This window comes from Girardinichthys multiradiatus, chromosome 15, assembly GCF_021462225.1.
Source record: "Girardinichthys multiradiatus isolate DD_20200921_A chromosome 15, DD_fGirMul_XY1, whole genome shotgun sequence".
Classification (NCBI taxonomy): Eukaryota; Metazoa; Chordata; class Actinopteri; order Cyprinodontiformes; family Goodeidae; genus Girardinichthys; species Girardinichthys multiradiatus.
Window position 1 is genome coordinate 34872041 of NC_061808.1, and position 22740 is coordinate 34894780.

The following is a 22740-nucleotide window of genomic DNA, read 5'->3' on the forward strand; positions in this document are numbered from 1 at the left end:
TGGGAGGATCCATAGGACACCTTAGGCGCTATCCCTTTATGACCACATCTTCTGATGGCTACTTGCAGCAGAATAATGCACCAGGTCATGAAGGTCAAACTCATTTCAAACTGGTTTTCTGAACATGACAAAGACCTCACTGTGCTCTAATGTCCTCTAGTGACACCAGATATCAATCCAACAGAGCACCTATGGGATGTGGTGGGATAGGAGATTCATATCATGGACTTACAGTCCATATTGACATGCTACCATGTCAATATGGACCTCTGAGGAATGTTTCAGGCACCATGTTGGTTCTATGTCATAAAGAATTAAGGCAGTTCAGTTAAAATCTCCTCTTGCCCTTTTTTTTAATGGAACCCAGACAGTAAACAGTTACCCTGGGGCGCCATCATGTGGTCAAAGGTGACATTAACATTTTCTAAGGAGTTTACAAAAGAAAACAGGTCAGACAAAAGAGGTTTTTATTATAGAGGATATAAAATAAATATACATGACCTTTTTCTCATTTAACAGTCATTTGTACAGTGACTTTTGGACAAGTTTGCTAAAAGCAGCTAAATAAACATCTTCTGATTTTCCTGCACTGAGCTATTGCTGCCTTATCTATAAACGCTATGAAAGGACAACACATTTAGGCCATATGTAGATTCCAAAGTCATGTGCACATGTACAGGCCCACTCACACTCACACACACTCATACAAAATACAGATAGGAGAGTGGACAGATGCTCCAACCCGCAAAACCCTGTGTTTCCTGCTGCAGCTCACTGGGAGCTTTTTGGGGCATCCAGCAACGAGGGAAACTAGGGCAGAGATTTATGTTGTCGTTTTTTCTGCAACAGGGGCAACACCACTAATGACAAATAAAAGCACTGATGAATGCCTGGCACGACAGGAATGGCAGGAGCTGAGCTGTGTGGGTGGAACATCTGTCCGTCTGTACAAACTGTGAGACAATAAGTGCTAATGTTCTCCACTGGAAAAAAGGCAGGCACATGCAACACTATCAAGAAACAGCAAGAAGAGAAGGAGAGTGGCCTACAGGTGCACCAGACTTTAATAGTGTGCACCGCCAGGAACTTTAGTGTCCAAAGCGAGACAATAAAGAACAGTAAATACTTTTTTAATCGTATCACTATGTAGGTATCTTAGTAACAACAGTGCATTAGAAGACAATTATCTCATTAGTATCTCAATGTTGAAGTCTTAAAATGTGTTTATATACAGCATCTCTAAACAGATTTATAAGTGCGCTTCAGTAATGTGTGGCAATAATATCTGTTAGCAGAGAAAAGACACGCTCAGCCTCCATCAGGACTCTGCAGTCCTCTGAGGTGAGACGAGTCAAAATGAAGTCAAATGTGGATGCTTAGCTGCTAGTATTAAAAAGGGCAGAGAAAACAAACTGAAATGGCAAGTTTGGACAACAAAAAAGGCACCATCCACACAAAGTAAAAGGTGGATCATCATCATTCAGTACTAAGAAGATAGCTGTGGGACTAAGGTGGGATGGGAGCAGGACAAGGTGGAGAGTGATCCCAAACTGCATAGTCACCTTCTGATTGTTACAGAGAGGTGCCTGGCACATATTCAGAAACTAATCATTTTAGAGGAGCTCATGGAAAGGAGCCAGCCAATATGTATGTGTGTATGTATGTGTGTATATATATATATATACACACACATACACATACACACACATATATACACAAACATATATATGCATCATGTGCATCATGGCCCAATATTAACGTCCTATAAAAGTTTGATGTAGGAAAATGAGGACCCACATGGGTCCTAGTTGTGTTGACTATTTTGAATAGTTTTACTCATTACAATTAGAGACCCAGCCAGGAGATATACAGGGTTCCCAATTAGGATACACTATAAGGCTTTCCGTTTAGACAACCCAAGTGGACCCAATACAGAGAACTCATATTGAGCTCAGATCTACCCAACCAGTACCCAACCTGCCTGACCAAAACCCATATGGGGCCCATACACACATGCTGGCAGTGGAAAAGAACCAAGGCCCAGTGTTACAGCTGTCATAGTTAAGGCAGAGGACAGTCCACTAGATGCAGATGTATGAAAATAATAAATATGATTGTATAATATTGATATATATGCATTTCTTTAAAATAGCTCATTTAACATACATTTTAAAAGGAAGTGAAAAGAAGACAAAGGGTAGCACTGTTAGCGTGCTGGAGTCACAATCACAACAGGAACGAAGACACATCAAACATGTGATCTGCAGAAGCTAAGCACAGGTGAAAGCTTTAGTCTGGGATTTCTTTGCATAGGAGTAGTTTGACGGTAACCTGTCACTCACTTGTGCCTAGCGCTCAGTTAATACTTGTGACACCTCGCTTCTTTTGGAGAGAGAAATGTACAACAAAGTGTATTCAGATATCTTTGCTGCAGCTCACTTCTCCTATGAATGCTGAAGGGAGGAGGAAAACCTTCAAATGTAGCTGCTGGTTTTGATTCTCGGCGTCATGCATGACCCAACCCTGCCTCCCCCCAGCCTGTGGGACCCGTCTGCCAGAATGCCACAACAGAAGAGGAGAAACATAAAAACACAACATACAAAATAACTCAACCATACAGACTTCAGAGAGAAAAACTAAATTTCCAGTTTCTGCCTGGAAGCTAAGAAATCTCAGTCAAAACAAGTAAAAGCAAACAAAGCCTAGGGAGACAACTTTACAGATGACATATGGCAATCATGATTATATGCCGAGAGGTGTGAATTTATGATCAGACTTTATTGTTGGGTATTAATTCTATCAAACAAATTTCATAACCGTAAACTTTTTCCTGGTTTCACTATGGTTCTCTGTTTACTGTCAGAGTTTTGTTTGTTGTTCATCACTCTGTTCACCAAATCAATTCCTCCAAATTCCAAGATTCTGTCAACGAACAGACAGATAAACCTCTACCTGAAAAGGAAATTATGTTATGGTTTATTATGAAACGTTTAGGTCACGCTTCAACTCCTGCAGCATCTAACGAAAATGGTTTCATTAAAAGCTGGGGTTCAGTTCTGTTGTCAGCCACCAGGTGTCAGTGTTTTTTCTAATTCTATAACAGGCAACATATCTGGTGGCCTGTAATATTTTGGGTTCACGTCTGTGAGAAGGCAAACACAAACACACCCACAGTCCACTCACTGGGTGCGTTCTTTAATACGGTCTGAATAGCAGCTGATCATGTGACCAGGCAGAAGGATGAAGAAAATGGTCAAGTCGTGATTCATAATGTTCAGACAATATACAACAAAAATCACACTACAGCAGTGTAAAAACACCAAGCATGATTTTGTATCTCACTAAGGCTGTAATGTGTTTACCTAATTTAAAGTAGTTAGCTAATATAAAGCTTTGAATGAGGTGGATTTACAGCTCACCTGGTACTAAGGATGAGGTTATCATTGGGGCCTGACAACAGAGGCCAACAACATTATTATCACCCTGAAATGCAGAGTCACAATAAAGTGGAAACACTTCAACAAACTAAATCTCCATATAACCACTATATCGACTGCATGCTTCAAACTTGCAACCTTCTTGAGAGTTATACTGTGGAAACACAGCCTCATTGAGTTCTTAGTATTATCACATTAGGGTATGTTCAGCTCCAAATATACCCATGCAATGCTCAGAAAAGTCCTAAATACCCAACAGCTCCATCTCAGGTTCTGCAAGCATCAGATAGCATGTTAAATGCTAATGTTTGCAACAAAACAGTAGAAAAAACTAAATAAGAGTAGCTTGCTTGGCAGGGTGGTGTGTAGGAAGCTTCTCTGAAAAAAACATGGCAATGTGACTTAGGTTTGCAAAATTGCATCTAAATGATTTTTGGAACAATGTCATGATATTTAAGACCAACATGGGGATGGCTGGTCATAATACACTGCATCATCTCAGACCAACTGTGAAGCATGGAGGTGCCGGGGTCATGATATGGGCTCCTCTGTATACCTACGTTTTCCAAACTCAAATGTAAGGCCATCTGCTGACAGAATGACACAAAAAAGAAAGGAATCAAAGTGTTGGAATGGTCCAGTCAAAGTCCAGACCTCAACCAGAAAGAAAGTCAGCAGTGTGACCTTAGACGAGAACTAGTCAGAAATAAAGGCTCATTTCCCTCAATGAATTTAACATAATAGAAAAAAAGTTTGCCGAAATTTCCCCAAAATAATGTGAGAGACTGGCGAAGTCATACAGGAGACAAGTCCTTTCAGATATTACTGCTAAAGGTGGTACTCCAAGCTGCTGACATCTTCATAAACTGCTTCTGCATGAGGAATTAGCGTTTATTCAACAATAGCAAAAGGTAATATTTCATGTGTTGTTACTCTGAGGTTGCATTTACCTCATTATAGGACCTGTAAAGACCTCAGAAATAAAGCATGGTGCTCTTACGTCTTAACAACTGCACAAAATAATTAGTCCAAAAAATTATTTAGTGTCAGTCTGGCAGTTTTCTACCTCTACCCTTAATACTAGAAAAACTGTAAATAGCTACAGGTGGCAGCTCTGGACACTTCTTACAGCCACATGTAACTCTAAGGAAAGCTTTCCTTATAAGTCAATACATTAGATTTGGGTCCACCTTATTCTCACACACAGGTTTTGTCAATGATGGACTCAAAGTAATTAAATACAAAACAACAGCAGTGTGGGTCAGACGTTTACATTAACCCATCATGTCCAATAATGTCATATTAATTTTAGACTTTTTACAAAGCAATTTTTACAAAAACTGCTTTTACAAGGCAGGCTTTTTCTGGGTTGTGTGGCAATACAACAAACAAGTTCGGCGTACATTTTCCCAAATCCACACAGTGTCAAAATGACCCATGCTGGCTCAAATAAATACATACACCCCAACTAAAATGTGGTTAAATGTCTCTTGCAAATTCCAAAGAAACCACAAGTCGAGCTTACAGAATATTGGTTAGCTTCCTAGAACTGACTTCACTTTCAGTAAGCAGAGAGCATTTGCAATAGGGTTACTAAAAATGTTTGCCTCAAAATTCACTGAAGTTTTAAACCCTCCCTTAAAAAAGGAATGGCTCAAAAAATAATATTGTATTCATTGTGATAAAAGGGGAATGTAAGCTTCAGAGTTTAAAAGATTAGACATAATAAAATAGTAAAGAACACACCAGTTATCTATAAATGTGGCCAAATGAGAACAATTGTCTAAAATATTTTGGCAAATTAGGCAGAGGAGAAGAAGGCAAAAGCTCAGGTGACAAAAACTCACCCAATGTTTGTTCCAGCTCATTGCAGACAGGTTCAGCGCTCAGTGCAATTCTAGTAGTTTTAAAGGCTTAAAAACATGCAAACAAAAGTCATACATGCACTCACACTCACACACACTCAGCCTAACAATAATAATAAGACCTTAAAAAACAACAACAAAATCTTACATTAGGCATTAGACAGTCTCAAGAAGCATATGTTGGGGAAGGCAGGGTAATTTTAGCTGCCCTGTACGTAATGCGCACGTTACATCTGTGTTTAAAATACAACTTAAAAAAAAGGCCTTCGAAGTTCTGACGATGGGTATCAGAACAAAAGTTCTACCGGCACAAACAGGAAGTGTCCGGGCTCCTGAAACCGCTGTCATCATCATAAGGAACAAACTGCTTATCTCCAAAAGCGCTGGACTGATCAGAATATCCAGAAGGTAGCACTATATAAAGATGACTGCTTGCTTTCCAAATCCAGCTTGAGATGAATGGATCTAAATATACACATTCTATATTACAAAGCTTCCAATAAACTGCGCTTTAATATTTCCCTGCACTGACGTCAGCTCAAAAGCTGACTTTTTCCCCTGTGTGGAACCAGGAGTTTCTGTGTTAGTGTTGCATTTAAAAGGACAGGGTTAACTCCAGCGTTTGCTCCTTTCCTTCTGATCATACAACAGAGATGAGAGTGAAGGTCTTCGTTGCATCCTGTTGCGTAACATGTGTAACAATATTTAGAATGACATCAACTATCAAGGTAAACTTGAAACCTCTAGCAAACAAGCAATGGAACAAAAAATCAAATAAAAAAAGGTGCTATATAATATACATATATGAACACAGCTGCAAATCTTCCTGCTGAGGAACGTTGCATCTATAAGTGCCATGATTCTCAGTCTGCATGATGCCTTCACATCCCTTTTGCGTTTAGTTTTAGGTTGCTTTAGAATTGTTTCACCAGCCCCCCCAGCCAGAACCTTATTTTTTTTGGGCTCCTCCTTGTGTTTGCCTTCATGTTTCAGAAAATAAGATGACATGTGAGAGCAACTTGAAATGGAGGAAGGCCAAGATGGAATGATGTCATCTAAGAATACGGTCCAACCAAGATGAGGAAGGCTGCTGGGTGTTGGTAAAAGATGAGGAGTTGTATCCTCTGCTGGTTCCAGAAGCGGGGGGCAGCTTTAGGACTCTTAGTAGCGGTGCGTCTGGTGAGAGTACTGGGAGCTCTGCTGGGATGATGAGGAGTATCCCATGGTACTCTGAGACTGAGTGGACCCCTGGACGTTGCTTTGGTAACCAAGCCGGGAGCTGGAGTGCTGCTGAAGACAAGCAGAAGATAATAAAGAGAAAAACAAAGTGTTCAACTCTTTCAATCCCCTCCAGTTTAAAGGTTAACTGTAAAAACATCACACTCAGATTTTAAAGATCTTGGGTCTCTTTTTATATTTTATACTGCGTAGGATCTATTCTAAAAGTCTCCTAAAAAGCTGAAAATGGCTTACGGTAAAGAAAATCCAGACTTATAAAACCAAGCATATGCACACCAGCAAGGAAATGCCCCTTTCTAACTCACAGCTGCAACTCAACTTTTGCCTACAAAGTTCCACCTCATGTTCTGCCCTCTACACACACACATTCAACCCTAAATGGTCAAGGCAAAGTGCGTCATGAATGCCAATGTGCATTTAAATGAGCCAGCTGATCAATGTCATTTCATGGTAAACAATGGCAACCACAGAGGACAGAGCAAAGTTCACGAGGGCAGAAATTGATGTGTTGTATGGTGAGGTGGAGTGGAAACATACCATGTTTGGTAGCCATAGTAGTGGTGTGACAAATAAAAGAAAGTGTTGAGTATGACCACGGTATTTAATTGCCTGACACCTTGTCATAATATATCTGTTAATCTGTGGTACACATCATTCTTGTGATCCTCAGGGAGATGAATGTGATGGTGAGAAAACTTAAATAAAATGTTTTGTGGATGTTGATTTAAGATTTAAAGTGGAACTAAACCCTGTGTAAAAGTATAACCCTGCGCACAGACACATTAAAAAAAAATGCCACCAAAGTGGGTGGTGCCAAGAGACACTGAGAGGCGTGTGGGGATGAGCAGGGGGGGGTTAAGTAGGGGTGTGGTCAGGAGGACGAGGGAAAGTGGCAGCTAGCTTAATTTGGTATTTGAAACATGGAGATTGAGCAGAGCGATGCTGGTAGTTTCGCCACGAATAGGTCTTTTGAGGTGGAGGACTTTTCACACCCATTGAGCTGTATGCTAAAAGATATGTTTCTGTAATGGACTGTATATAGCTGAGCTTTACAAAACACCTAAAGGAGAAGTTTAACTGGTACATCAACAGTGAGATTTAAAAATGTATCTTCTTCCTGAACAAAGTCAAGAAACAGCAGTTCACGACTTTCTGTGGCCTTTTCAAGCTCGACTTCTTCATGTGTGTTGATCTAATGGAAACACGGTGCACAGCTGGACGGTCAGAAGAATGAACTCCTCCAACTTTTCATAAATATCTTCCCTCACCCTGGGTAGGAGGCAGCATGAGGTCAAGGAAACAATGTAGAAGGCATTTGTTAGGAATTAGAGAAAGATCAGAGGTGCAATGAGAATCAGATGTTAGTTTTGCTTTTTGGAAGCAGAGACACGGCTCTCCTGCTGTCTCAACATTTTTCAAGTAGGACTTTTAAATATGGACTACTTGGTCAAAGCTGTCAGTTTAAAAAATCACAAAAGTGAAATATAATGTCAGAGTCTGTTCAGTTATCCTGGTGAATTTTATGAAATGAATCCCAGATCTTCTCCCGAAGAAGGCAGTAAAGGATTCCTTCTGGCCGCCACTAACTTGCAAGAGCAGAGATCACAGTTTGGACTAGGAAGACTGATAATAACCCAACACTTATTCTCATGATCGAGTGTCTTAGGCAGCCTTTTATGATATAAGCTGTCACTGTCCAGTCATTTGCTTTATTTAACACATGTGATTAGGCCTAGATGTCATTGCTCTCTGCAGCACTCGTAGATCTCTCCACTTATTGACGCAGCGATAAGGGTCAGCCCACCGATACAACAGGGGCCCGAGTGGAAAACAGTGATTTCTCATCAGCTCTGTCAGCAGAGCAGTGTGGAATGCACCACTCTTATCAGCAGCCATTGTTGTCTGCTGTGTCAATGTTTGTGTCACTCAAGAGTGGCTGCTCCAGCTCCTTACAAAGTGAACAGGTCACTAAGGTCAAAACTAACCAGAATCTCGACTGAATAGACTTTAGGTTGATCATCATTTACAATATGTAAATTATTAGAAAAAAGTAATAAATTGATTGCAACAATGCAGCAGGATTTGCTAAAGCTCCAAATGCCCCCAGCTGTTATGGAGAACTGTCTACTGAGCTCTCTACTAATGTCTGCCGTCTGTCCTGCTCAGGTGCCAGCCAGAGACGGACAGATGACACGCATTTTCAGAAAATAATATTTCCTTTCTAAAACCATCAAACAAGTTTTGTGCTTCGTTAGGCTTCATGTTAAACATGTCAGTAATACTTAAATAGCAAATTTAAGACAGATTTCCTCACTCAGTACAAACCTTTACCCCGAGGAGAGTTGTTGTTATCTTTGTTAGTGTTTAGATATGATGCGTTCACTGAACAGAAAACAGATTGGATTTGTTGTTTCTGACTGGCCAATCAGTGAATAAGGGCCAGTCAAGCATAACATTTCCTGATTGCAATAGCCAGACGATTTTCTTCAGTGCACTCAACTAAAATCTTACAGACCTGATACTCTGACTGTAGCACTCCTGTGCCTGAGGAGGCCCCAGGGGGCCCGATCCGAGGTTTCTTGTTGGGCTGGCCCTGATCCTGACCGTGTTGCATACCGCCTCCGGCGGTAGCCCCCGTGGCGCCGTTGGTTTGAGCCGAGGTCTGCTGGGAGGGGGCCTGCTGAGCTGCCGCCTGCTGCTGGGTCTGGGCCTGGGTCTGGCCCGTTGTCTGCTGGTGCTGCTGGGTCTGGTTTTGCAGTTAAGGGGGAGAGAGGCAAAAGTGAGAGAGCCAAGTAAGTGTAATAAAACCTCAAAAAACTGGACTCTGTGAAATTTGGTTACTGACTCCCAGCGGACCTGCTCGTTTGCTCAATTTTTATCTTTCAGCTTTTCTTTCTTGCACCTGTGACCCATTTTTTCCTGGACATAAATAAAATGACCTGTAAGGATAACTTTGCAAGTGGTTTTCACTTGTGAATCAATTTGTTCTCAGAGCAGAATGATGCACTTTTAATTGTTTGGAAATTGCTTTCTAATCTTTTCCAGATTGGAGGACAGCAACAGTTGCTTCTCCCAGGTCACTGCTGATGTCTTTCTGCCTTGGAATTGTGTTAACACACTTCTCTAGCCCCAGACCTACTCCCCTTCATCAATATAAAAGGTGAGATCACACTGATAATGGAGATCCTTTTAATCACAACCAGTGTTTTAATTTATTATGCTTCAGTTCAGAGCAGTTCGTTTCCTTTGCTGTGTTTGTGTCTGCATATCAAAATTCCAACCTTCCTTATTCCTGAGCAAAGGACTACACCAGACTGGCAGCTGTTTTCTATCTCCTTTCTATCTCCTTCTCAGTACTACAAGACCCTTCAGATTACAGCACAGAGAACTGTTTCTTTAAACCAACAACTTATCTTGATGATTGGCGCATCTTTTCTGCTGATTGTAGTGCAATAATCTCAGCCACCTGCTGCAGTCTGTCAGCATCTGGTACTTTGAAATTATCCACAATGCTGTAAATGGATCCAACCGAGTCCCAAAAGATTCTAGAATCAAAATGAATTTGAACCCTGGTAATCTCAACAAAAGCTGCTGATGCGTAGATCCTGTGGCTTAAAGATGTCAGAATTAGGTAGGAAATATGCAAAAATTACTTATCTTCATTTCAGACGTGATAGTTTGGGTTTTGGGTTCATGGCTGATCACATACACCAATTTAAAAAGAAAATCAACAATATGACATTTTCTGCAGCCTTCATATATGACTACAATAAAATAACAGCATGATCGGACTCTGAAAAAAAGCAAGAAAGAAGCATGGTGTTCTCAACTCAATATGCAGCACTGTTGCATCACAAGAGACCAATCAACCAAATGTATGTAAAGTTTCCAAAATCAGCTGCCCTAATGACAAAGATGCTGATTGGTAAAACTTCTGGTATTTCAGAATGTTAACAGAACAGTAGTGCACACACATGCTTCCTTAGATTTAATCTTTCCCCTACTTTAACGGCTTTTCTTCAGGGCACTTCAAAATGTCCTCAATGGACCACAGGCATGGTGAAAACAACTTCTTGTTTTCACCATGCCAAAATCTCCAAGATATGAATGTTTTTATGACCTCCACAGATGTGGAGTCTCAAAAGTGAAGGTTAGAATGCCTGTCAATACATGCCAAAGTTGCTTTTATATGAATAATCTTACTTTGCTAATTTAGAAAGCTTTGAAATAATCCATGATTATTAAATATAATATATATTATAATGTACTATATATATATACACACAGGGGTTGGACAATGAAACTGAAACACCTGGTTTTAGACCACAATAATTTATTAGTATGGTGTAGGGCCTCCTTTTGCGGCCAATACAGCATCAATTCATCTTGGGAATGACATATACAAGTCCTGCACAGTGGTCAGAGTGATTTTAAGCCATTCTTCTTGCAGGATAGTGGCCATGTCACTACGTGATACTGGTGGAGGAAAACGTTTCCAGACTCGCTCCTCCAAAACACCCCAAAGTGGCTCAATAATATTTAGATCTGGTGACTGTGCAGGCCATGGGAGATGTTCAACTTCACTTTCATGTTCATCAAACCAATCTTTCACCAGTCTTGCTGTGTGTATTGGTGCATTGTCGACGTTTGGCATTGGCATGAGTGACCAAAGGTTTGGCTATAGCAGCCCAGCCGTGTATATTGACCCTGTGGAGCTCCCGACGGACAGTTCTGGTGGAAACAGGAGAGTTGAGGTGCACATTTAATTCTGCCGTGATTTGGGCAGCCGTGGTTTTATGTTTTTTGGATACAATCCGGGTTAGCACCTGAACATCCCTTTCAGACAGCTTCCTCTTGCGTCCACAGTTAATCCTGTTGGATGTGGTTCATCCTTCTTGGTGGTATGCTGACATTACCATGGATACCGTGGCTCTTGATACATCACAAAGACTTGCTGTCTTGGTCACAGATGCACCAGCAAGACGTGCACCAACAATTTGTCCTCTTTTGAACTCTGGTATGTCACCCATAATGTTGTGTGCATTTCAATATTTTGAGCAAAACTGTGCTCTTACCCTGCTAATTGAACCTTCACACTCTGCTCTTACTGGTCCAATGTGCAATCAATGAAGACTGGCTACCAGGCTGGTCCAATTTAGCCATGAAACCTCCCAAACTAAAATGACAGGTGTTTCAGTTTCATTGTCCAACCCCTGTCTAATATAAACTGATTAATGCGTTAAACGTTAATGTGAACCCATCTTTTATTTGAAGAGTGATTGTTGTAGAAACTTATTTTAGTTTATGATCTATCCTCTTTATCCTTTTGGAAAAAAAACCTTGTCTCTCAACATTAACACGGCAACATCTTCATTTTTTTTTTTTTTGCCATTCTGTTGCAGATTTGCTGCTGAGTTTAGGATCACTGCCCTTTTCATGACCCAGTTCCAGCTAAGTTTCAGCTTCAGGACAGATGGTCACACGTTTGGCCCTAAAATACACAGGGGAGGTTTGTGGGCATTATTTTAACTTCCCATCACAGCATCTGTCAATGTGGGATCTGGACTTTGACTGGGCCATTGAAACCTGTTAATTCTTCTGTGTTTTAGTCTATTCTAGATTTGTGACTGTTTGAGATCATTATCCTGTTGCATTATCCAGTTTTTAAACTGACAGATAGATGGACTTTAACAACACAGAGTGAGCTCTTAATGACTGCAAAGTGCCTGACTGCTAGCAGGAGGTGGTATGCTGATGTGTGCCAAACAGCTCTACTGTACATCATTCCATAGAACATTGTAACATACACTACCGGTGAAAAGGTTTAGAAACACTTTCTCATTTAATGTTTTTCTTTATGTTTATGACTATTTCCATTGTACATAGATTCTCACTGAAGGCATCAAAACTGTGAATGAACACATGTGGAATTATGTAGCAAAATTGTAAAATAACTTTAAATATGTTTTATATTTTAGTTTTTTAAAGTAGCCACCATTTGCTGTGATGACTCTCTGAATGAACCTCTGGGAAGTTCTTTCAAAACTCTGGAAAACTTTTAAGGTGACCACCTCAAGAAGCTCATGGAGAGAATGCTAAGAGAGCAAAGCGGTAATCAGAGCGAAGGGTGGCTATTTTGAAGAATCTAAAATATAAAAATGTTTAGTTATTTCACACTGTTTGTTTCCTACATAATTCCATGTGTGTTCCTTCATAGTTTTGTTGCATTTGGTAAGAATCTACAATGTAAATAGTCATGAAAATAAAGAGACCCATTAGGTGAGAAAGTGTATCTAAAACTCTTGACCAGTTGTATAAGTCTTGTAGTGCATTTGAAGACAATTTTGCAAACCAAGTTGTGCAATATTCTATTTAGAGATAATATGCTTTCTCCTGGCAACCCAGCCAAACAATCTCTACCATCATGAACTTTAAGATTTAACATGCAACAACAAGTGGAACATGCACAGTCTGATATAAAGCTATTGGGTTTTCTACAGTTTCTCTGTGCATTGCTTGGTCTGACCTGAAGTTAATTTGAATATATGCATATTCCTGGGAACACTGGCAGCTGTCTCAAACTGTTTCCACTTGTGAATACTCTTTGCCACTATAGAATGATGGACTTCATATGGTTCTCTAAGGTCACTGCTGGTGTCTTTCCTCTCTGGTATTGTGTTAACACACAACTGTATGGCCCAGGCCAGCAAACTGCCAAAACACCTGCTTTTAGGGGCCCTGGGCAAGACACTTCACCCGCTTTACCTGCTGATGGTGTCAGTCTGCCCCAGGGCAGCTATGGCTACAATGTAGCTTACTACTGTCAGTGTGTGAATGTGTGTATGAATGGGAGGATGACTGTAGATGATTGTAGTGTAAAACGCTTTGGTATCCACAGACTTGATAAATTGCTATACAAATGCAGGCCTTGTACAATTTTTATTGCTGATAATTTGTTAGAATTAATTTATTTGAAATAACGTAAATCAAGTGGATTAGGTGGAGTCTTCTGCTTACACTTCAGGAGATGACACTGACCAATCAGTGAGAAACAACTTCATGGTATTCAAGAAAAACAGGCTTCCCAAATACTCTCACAGTTCCCAAAATTGCTATAAAACAAACAGGTTCATGTGACTTCCGTTATTTTAATTGCAATGACATATCAACCATGTATCTGTATGAATTAATCACCTTGTCTGTTTTCTCCTCAGGCTCATCTTCATTAAGAAACTCTCGCTTTGGGTAGGGGATCTGACACCCAGCAAACACACTAGAGAAAAGCACATTAAACCATTAAATAAATATTTTCTGCACCAGCATCCTGTACCAACATGCAGAATAAACAACAGTAAGTCAAGATGAAAGGGAAAGGGGAAATTCTCCACACTTATAGAGCTAAATCCCTGCAGGTCTTGGCAAAAAAGACACATTTACAAAGACTCACTCTGTGGTTGGTAATGGCTCCTCCAGGAAGTAGGGGTCCTGCAGCGCCTGCTCTGATGTGATTCTTTTGGTGGGGTCCATAGTAAGCAGTTTTTGGAGCTGGGGACAGACAGCAGAAAGTATTACATAATAAACAAAGTTTCAGATCCCAGTGCCTTAATGTCCTTAAACTGGGAGCTCTGTATGAAGAGAACAATTCCCCCACTGTTTATCTGATATTTAAAACACAACTGAAAGTCAATAACAGGGTCATTGTTTCACAATAAGCCACAGTGCTGTGGGCCAAACTTTTCTGGCTCCAATTTGAAATGACTGAATTTATGAAAAAACCCATTATTGCCATCCATTTCTGTATTGGAGGGAGCTCTTTCATTATTGTCATGCTATTATTTTAAACTTTTAATATGGTCAAAATATGAGGGCTTCCCAAACACTCACTGCTCCTTGTGGGGACCAATGCCTGGTCCCCATGGGGGAAAATGCTGTTGTTGGGTTAGGGTTAAGCTAAGGACTACGTTGTGAATTGAGTTTAGGTTAGGGTTAGGTATGTACTGGTAATGGTTAGGGTGAGTTTAGTGTCAGGGTTAGGCCATATAACTGAATGAAAAATGAATGGAAGTCAAGGACTGAAAAACCCAAGTGTGTGTGTATGTGTGTGCTTACCAAGAGGAAAACCTTGCTGTCAGGCTTCACTTTATGCTTCTCCATGTACTTGATTAAGCTGCTGTTTGCATACCTGTTAGGATGAAAACAGTGCTGCTATGTCTGATACTTTGCTGAAGAGGTTCTGAGTTCATCAGAGCAAGCTGATATTTGATATATTTGATATCTATTTGATATCTGATATTGTTTTGCTGAGCAAGCTCCAGCAAAACAATATCAGAGATGTGTGGACAGGGATGAAGAAGATCACGGGCTTCAGGCAGAGGGATGATCGGACCGATGGAGGTCTGGACAGAGCCATGAACTGAACACAAGCTTCTCATCCTCCTCTCCTGCTCACAGCCAAACAGACATTCCACCCTCCTTTGATCCACAGGACCCAACGCTGTCCAGTAACACCTCAAATTTTTTATCTTCCACCTCAGCCCTAGACCCTTCTGCTTCTACATGTTTGCCTTCAACCATATCAGAAGATGCTGATGCTTCCTTTGCTTCCCGCTTCCACCTGTGAGTCTCAAGAAGTCAAGTGAAGACGCAACTGGAGAGACTGAATCGGAATAAGGCTGCAGGTCAAGATCATGTCAGCCCTAGAGTCCTGAAGGGCTGTGCAGAGCAGCTCTGTGGGATTCTGCAGCACCTCTTCAACCTTAGCCTGGCCCAGAAGAAGGTTCCGGTGTTGCGGAAAACCTCCTGTCTTGTTCTGGTACCAAAGAAAACTCACCCATCAGTCCTCAATGACTATAGACCTGTTGCCCTGACATCTCACATCATGAAGGTCCTAGAGAGACTCCTGTTGGCCCACCTGAGTAAGCAAACAGTAAACAGCACAGGAGCACCACAGGGGACTGTACTCTCACCATTCCTTTTCACTCTGTACACCTCAGACTTCCAGTACAAGACAGACTCCTGTCATCTGCAGAAATACTCGGATGATTCTGCAGTTGTGGGGTGGATCAGAGATGGACAAGAATCTGAGTACAGGAAGGTGGTGGAAGTTTTGTGGCATGGTGTGGAAACAATCATCTCATTTTGAAGGTGACTAAAACAAAGGAGATGATTGTAGATTTTAAGAGAAACAGGAATAAGTCAAAAACTATTTCCATCATGGGAGAAGAAGTGGAGGTGGTGGAGGAGTATAAATACCTCGGTGTTCACCTGGACAACAGACTAGAGTGGAGATGCAACTGTGAAGCCATCTACAAGAAGGGACAGAGCAGACTGTACTTCTTAAGGAAGCTCAGGTCCTTTGGTGTTTGCAGCAAGATGCTGCATATCTTCTATAAGTCTGTTGTGGAGAGTGTGATCTCTTCTGCCATCATTTGCTGGGGAAGCAGCATCAGAGCCAGGGACTTAAAAAAGCTCAACAAGCTGATAAAAAAGGCTGGCTCTGTTCTGGAGACTCCTCTGGAATCTCTGGAGATCATTGTGCAAAGATGGATTCTTCATAAAATGAAGAACATTATGGAGAACCCTGAGCATCCTCTTCATGAGACTGTCCTACAACAACAGAGTGTCTTCAGTCAGAGGCTTCTTCAGATCTGCTGTAAGACGAAGCGCTACAGGAGATCCTTCCTGCCCGCAGCCATCAGCATCTACAACGGCTCTTTGAGGAAACCTTCATAATGAGCTACAACAACATTTAATTTCCCTTTGGGATTAATAAAGTATTTTTGAATTGAATTGAATCATGATGGTCAGAACATCTAAACGTTCACTCACGTTGTCCTTCTGAAATCCTTCTGCAGTGTGGGGTACTCTGGCATCTTTCTAATGTCTTCCCAGTCTTTATCTGCAGATGCAACATGGAGCAAACACATGCATATGGGTGGTTTAGGGTTAGAATTGATCAATTTAGCATATTCCTCCAACCTTTGTGCCTCTGTATTTGTGTTGCCTGTCCAGAGACAGATTAAACTAAAACGTCACAATGCAAGCTAATGCAGCTAACGCAACAGCGATGGGATGGTTTGCTTGGAGTTGTAGCTGTGTGTTCTTTGTGCAGACCTGCAGGGAACCCCATCACACTGAATATCCTGTCGAGCTGGTCATGGTGGAAGGGGTTACTGGTTTTGATGTCCTCCTGGCGACAGTGGAAGATGGGCTCCGACGTTAGCAGCTCCGCAAAGATGCAGCCGATTGCCCAAATATCTGATGCAAAGACATAGTTTTTAATCTGTATTGTCTTGCTTACAATTTTTTATCTGACATCAGATACAATTCAAAGTTAAAGTACTCAGCTTAATTTGGTTCTAAATTAAATATTAGAGAACATATTTTTTTTGAAAAGGTATCTGTAAATCTAATTGTGGTGATGTGGTAACTGATGTTTTATTCTTACTGTGTTGCTGTTGAATATATAGGTTTCTGTGAGTACACTGTTTAGAAACAAAGGAATGATTGCTATGTAGTCCAACCTTCTAAAACCACAGCCTTAGAAATAAACTACCATAGTCCGATATTTTTTAAAACAATTTTTCTTCGCCAGTAGATGATCCATTTCGGATAATATCTGTTAGTGTGGACAGAAAGTAAGTTTTCTTTATTTGTTAATTACAGTTTTTGCTTCTGCCTTCTATAAAAGGTTCCTCCATCCAGCCTCACTCTTGGTGGTATAGGGCAGATGGATTTGTCTACTGTGGCGATGGGCACCTCCTGGGCACCCCTTGGCTCCACCCCTGTTTAGGTCCCAGAATCATTAAATATGGACAAGCAGACACTTACCTGTTTCTCTATTTCAAGGTTGTTTCACCTGTTGGATAAATCGCACTCACCAATAGCTTTGGTGTAGTGCCGGGCCCCAAGGAGCAACTCAGGGGCCCGGTACCAGAACGTCACCACCACAGGGTCAAGGTCCGCCAGTGGCTTCAGAGGAGAGTTGAAGAGTCTGGCAAACCCCATGTCAGCTATACATGTAAGTAGAAAGGAGATGATGTGCTAAGCAAACAAAGGCATTATGTAACGATGATATGAGTGGATTGGAGGATGCTGTCAGGGTCACTGACGTTATCACATGTGACATTGATCTAAAACCCTCTACAAAACGTTCAGACACATTATTAGGATTGTACAATGTTGCGGATGTCCACTATGACCTCTTTCTACATCAGAAGAGCTTTTAAACTTATAGACACTTTCCTAAAATGCTAAATAAAGGATAATTTAATGTAGTAAGGCACAAAGAAATTGGCTATTGGCCCTTAATATGTGAATGTTCATATTGATTTGTGCTGACTAATGTGTGGCTGCCTAGAAACTCAAAAATCTGATCTATTTCTTATTAGTGAAGGCAGCATGAATAGGCACTCACATTATATGAAGTTGTTACTGCAGGTAGAAGACTTGAAGTTAGCTATTATCTGTGTTGTTGAGCACACAGATGAAAGAAGCTATTTAAAAACTAATTGCAATATCTACAACATGTCAAGCTATATTCAAGCAGAGACAGAACGCAATACAGATAACAGGAAGGTTGAACATCTTCCAGCAAAGCTACTCTGTTTATCCTTCAGAGCCTTCAATCTCTGTCTATTACAGAAAACACAGAGACTGCTGTTATAGTTACGCCAGTCAAGGTAATCAATAACATAATATGCTATTAACAGTGTGAAGCAGGGGTTCTTAGGTCCAGTCCTGAATAGCTACTATGATTTAACTTTTAGATGAATCCTTTCTCCAACACACCTGCATCAAATGGCTGAATTTCCTCATCAGCAGTCAGTAATTCAGCTGAGGTCTGGTAAAGAGCCATTCATTTGATTCAGATGTGTTGGAGAAGTGATGCATCTCAGAGCTACAGGATAATAGCTCTCAAGGGCTGGATCTGGGAACCCCTGGTTTAAAGTATAAACTTTGTAATCACCTTGTCATCGATTTTAAATAGTAAATCCCTTTCCAAATCCCTAATTTACAGTGGCTTCTAAAACTATTTAATGACTGCTTACAGCAGGAAGGCCACACAAAAACAGTATTCTGACGTTCTTACATCTTATATAACAGTTTTTAAGAGAAATTGGAATTTCCAGAAACTGCCATTAAGGAAGTTAATGGTCACACAATTCTGATCGGTACATCTCTAATTTAGAGAGAAAGAAGCAAAACCCTAAAAATGATATATAAATTTCAAGAAAAACAAGCCTGTTCAATTCATAACTTTTGACAACATATAAAACTGAAGATATAAACTTGTTAAGAACAGTCATTTGCTAAGTTCATATCTGCTGACTTGTGATCTGGTCCCTGCACAGTCAGCCCTGTAAAGCTGGGGTCAGTGTGTCCAGTGAAATCCTCCCTAGCAGCAGCGTTACAAAGTCTGGCTGCACTGAGACAACACCTTAGTACTATTAGTGGGAGGGTTTAAAAATAGATTCCAGCTCTGCATCATTACCCTTCAGCAGTCCCTGGCCAGATGGCTTATGTAACACTGATCTGAGCTCCCTGACAACCTCTCAAGGGAAGGGTTAAACGTTGCAGCTCATACACCAGTCAAAAGCATGGCTGACCCACTGGTGATATCAACATCTCTGCATTGTGTTTTAAAGAGATGTAAAAAAAAAATAGCAGCTTATAGAATATTTTTATTACCTATTTTAACTCTTCCTCGTTCAGGACCTTCTCCCATCACCAGGATGTTGGCTGGTTTCTGTGGAAAACAAGGACAACACACTTTAAGCACACACAGTACTGTGAAATTCTGTTTCTGCAGCTAGTTAAGAAGCTCGTTGCAGAAGGAAAGGCCAGACAAGATAAAGCAGTCTTTGACAAGAGATGGGGGAGGATCTTGTTTGAGGGTCCGACACTGGCGACTCAGCCAAGCAGGGTCTGGTACCGCTGACCTTTCGAAACAGTGAAACCAACTGCCACACTGGTTACTGAACCGTGCGACCACATGACCATTTGAGTCAGCTATTTTATGAGGGTGAACCAAACACAGATGGGGAATGAGGTTAAACTCACAAGCACACAGCTATATTCTTCTAGGTTTAGATTAGAAACTAAATAAAAGCATTCCTTTGAGTGTACGTTTTTTTTGTTGTATTTTTGCTTTTTTCACATGAAATGAAATCACAGGTAAACAAAGAGACAGTTAATGGGACACAGAGAGAGATCATCCAAACTCCATTCAGAGGGTCTCAGACACGTTTCAAACTGGAAGCCTTCACTTACAGTAAATTTATTTCCATGCATTTCAAGGTGAGAAGAATTATAAACCCTCTGATGTTGGAAGAAAAGATGCATAACAAAAAATGGCTGGTTTTCATCTGTATTGGCACAAAATGGTGGCTGGCTGGTTGGAAACTCAAAAATCTAACCTTTTTTCCGATCACTGAATGCATCATTTCTGAGTTCTAATAGCTCTTGCTTACAACAGTCTTTGGTTTGAAGTCGTTATTGAGAGAAGAATACAAGAAGTTGCCCATTTTGGTATTAATGAAGTGTTTAAAAATATCCTAGAAGCATTTAAGTTGTAAGAAACTATTTAAAAAGAAAACCTTTGTTTTAAAGAAGCATGTCTGCTGTTTATTTAATGCTGCAACAGACACCGAGACAAGCGGGTGCAGGTCATTTCTCTTGAAATTTCAACTTTTCCAGAGAAGTGGATTCCTAGAAGTGATAAAGAGGTGAACTGACCCTGATCCAACTCCAGGAAGAATGTAAAAAGTACGGCAGAGTTCCTCTGTTTTATCATTTTAGGTTTTAACTTCTCTTTGTCATGGAGCAGGCTGGATTTGGAAATGTTGTCATCCTTTTGTAGCCGTCACAGTTAAAGTAAGGGTCCACATTCTCTAGGGTTATATTACTGCTATTGCCAATATTACTGCTACACTTTTCTAGAATCAGTTTTCCAGATTTTTCTATTTGTCATTATGACATTATTGACACTTTCCCCCAGTTTGGTTTTATTACCTGTTATTTTCTTAAAATCATGACACAACATAGCGCTGAAGCTGGCTTCTGATTGGACAGTGTGGTAAAGGGCTCTCGCAATAATTTTTTGGCATCTGGATAAAATTTATCAGATCCATCAAAATCTATAAAACTGAAAAATCTGGACAGGATTATCCTAAATCAGATGTAGGAGTTTGTGTAACAGTTTGTGATCAGGAATAAAATATTTTTACAAAATTCTTAAAAGTTGATATTTTTTTATGTGAAAGTAAACCCAGATTGTGAACCTTGGTTCCAGTTTAAAATCCTAATGGAAAGCATCTGGAAGCCAAAAAAACAACTACAACAGTGAAATCAGGATAGAAATTTCCATATATTTCTATTTATTTATCCAGTTTTGTGCACTTGCATAAGTAAAAAAAACAATTACTAACTTAAAAACTAACATGTGTAATCAGATCAATTCAAGTTGTGATTTGGCAAACCAAAATAAGGGTTATTATCTTAATATAGATCAATGTGAAAGCCCCAGAAATTCTGATTTTTATCTTTTAGATAATGGGATAAGATCTAAAAATTTTGTTATGCTCAATTTTAGTTTTCACATACTTATCCAAGCATGAAAATGAAAGATTTTAGGAATCCTGATTCTCTGAGTAAAACATGCACTGTGGTGTTTACAGCTGCTAATACTAACCAGAACAACCATACTCATTGGGAATATTAGATTCTAAAAACAGTTTAAAATGTAAACTCAGAATAATTTTGTCGTTATAAAAACGCAAAACCCTATTTAACAGCAAATGCTCTCTTGCACACACGTGTGACGTTGCCTCTGTTTCTAATATAAAGAAAATTAATTGTCTTAACAGTTAATGTCTGAAGGTCTGCATTCTGCATTTCACCAGTTAACTCATGTAACATGAGCTCACAAGTACCCAGTGGTCACAAAATGATCCAGTCTCAAGGAGAAAATCCTGCTGCATGTTTACTGCAGGGAGAACGTCATCAGGTCTGTGTTTTGGATGTTCACAGCTGCCCTCTCTAGCAGGACGACTCAGTATCGGCATCTAATCAAACAGTCTGTTGAGTCTCCCAGGCTGTCTGCGCATCCATGAACCCTCTGACTCGCCAAACACAGACCTGCCTGGCAAACACGCTTTGTTTCTATAGAGACGGCACTAATAAGGACATCTATTATTCACGCCTAATACACGACCCGCTGTGATCAGAAAACACAAAGAGGAGCATCTCTGAAAAGATCAGACAAGTTCAAGCTCACCGGCTCCTCTTTAACATTCTCAGCAGATTCTGTGAATTCATTCTAAGACCTGAGGTGCCTCCTGAACAAACATAGAGCTGAACAAAATCAGATCATGTGGATAACAATTGAACAATGATAACATTGACATAAAAACTAAATAAATGTATCATCATTGGTCCTTGATTTAAATAAAGTACAAGTTGAACAGAAATTATTAAAAAAATGAACCAAAACTGAGATTGCCTTTTGATCCAGGGAAGTTCATTATTTGCAGTTGGTCAGTTTTAGAAATGGATCAGAGGCTGAGGGAAAACCTTCTCTGTCCCGGTGGGGAACTTGGTCCTTAGGGAAACGGATTCCTTTTTCAGAACCATCCACATCTTTGTCTGCACAAATAGGTCAACCAGAAGCCAGAAGCTTACCGACACAACTGATAAACTGGAAATCCTAAAGCTTTTAATGTGGAACAAGCAGCTCCATCAAAAACCAAATGGCAAGGTAATTAACCCCTTCCTGCTTTGTATGTATAACCATATAAGCCTCAAATGGTCATTTCCGGTTTTTACTGTTCCAATTAGTATCTACCTAACATAGAGCACTGTGGTATATCTGGGAGACAGCTTTCTTTTTTACGTTTTCAGCCAATCTGCTGGATAAATGGCGCTTGATCTTTCTGTAGCTATATTTAGTTTCCTTGTGTCTCCTTTGCAGTATCCACACTTCATGCTGTTTGCAGAGATGAAGACAATTCTGTGTCCAGTCAAACTGAACAGAAAACCTGTCGATCAGCAAAGGCACTTCTTTAAATATGAGAAACATTAATCCTTACACTAAAGCGCTTAGTTTTAGTGTGAGGATTGATGTTTCTCGTGTTACTGCATATTTAGACATGAAGTCATGTTAAACTTCATCGTTTCTAGTAAAAACTCCTATTCAGTGT

General features: G+C 40.3%; 1 protein-coding gene across 6 annotated transcripts in view; it reads right to left on the reverse strand.

Moving 5' to 3' along the window:
• Positions 1–450: 450 nt before the first annotated feature.
• Positions 451–22740, reverse strand: part of cdk19 (cyclin-dependent kinase 19) — a 71343-nt gene continuing 49053 nt past the window's right edge. For 4 of the 6 annotated variants that reach the window (XM_047388199.1, XM_047388196.1, XM_047388198.1 and 1 more), the window contains 9 exons: positions 19232–19289; positions 17422–17553; positions 16655–16798; positions 16370–16439; positions 14651–14723; positions 13989–14086; positions 13736–13814; positions 9057–9287; positions 451–6592 (listed from right to left, as the gene is read on the reverse strand). In XM_047388199.1, coding sequence (XP_047244155.1) covers positions 6464–6592; positions 9057–9287; positions 13736–13814; positions 13989–14086; positions 14651–14723; positions 16370–16439; positions 16655–16798; positions 17422–17553; positions 19232–19289 — 1014 coding nt within the window. In that variant the 3' untranslated portion in view covers positions 451–6463. The remainder of the gene's footprint in view (positions 6593–9056; positions 9288–13735; positions 13815–13988; positions 14087–14650; positions 14724–16369; positions 16440–16654; positions 16799–17421; positions 17554–19231; positions 19290–22740) is intronic. The other 2 variants (XM_047388200.1, XM_047388197.1) reach the window with 1 other exon arrangement.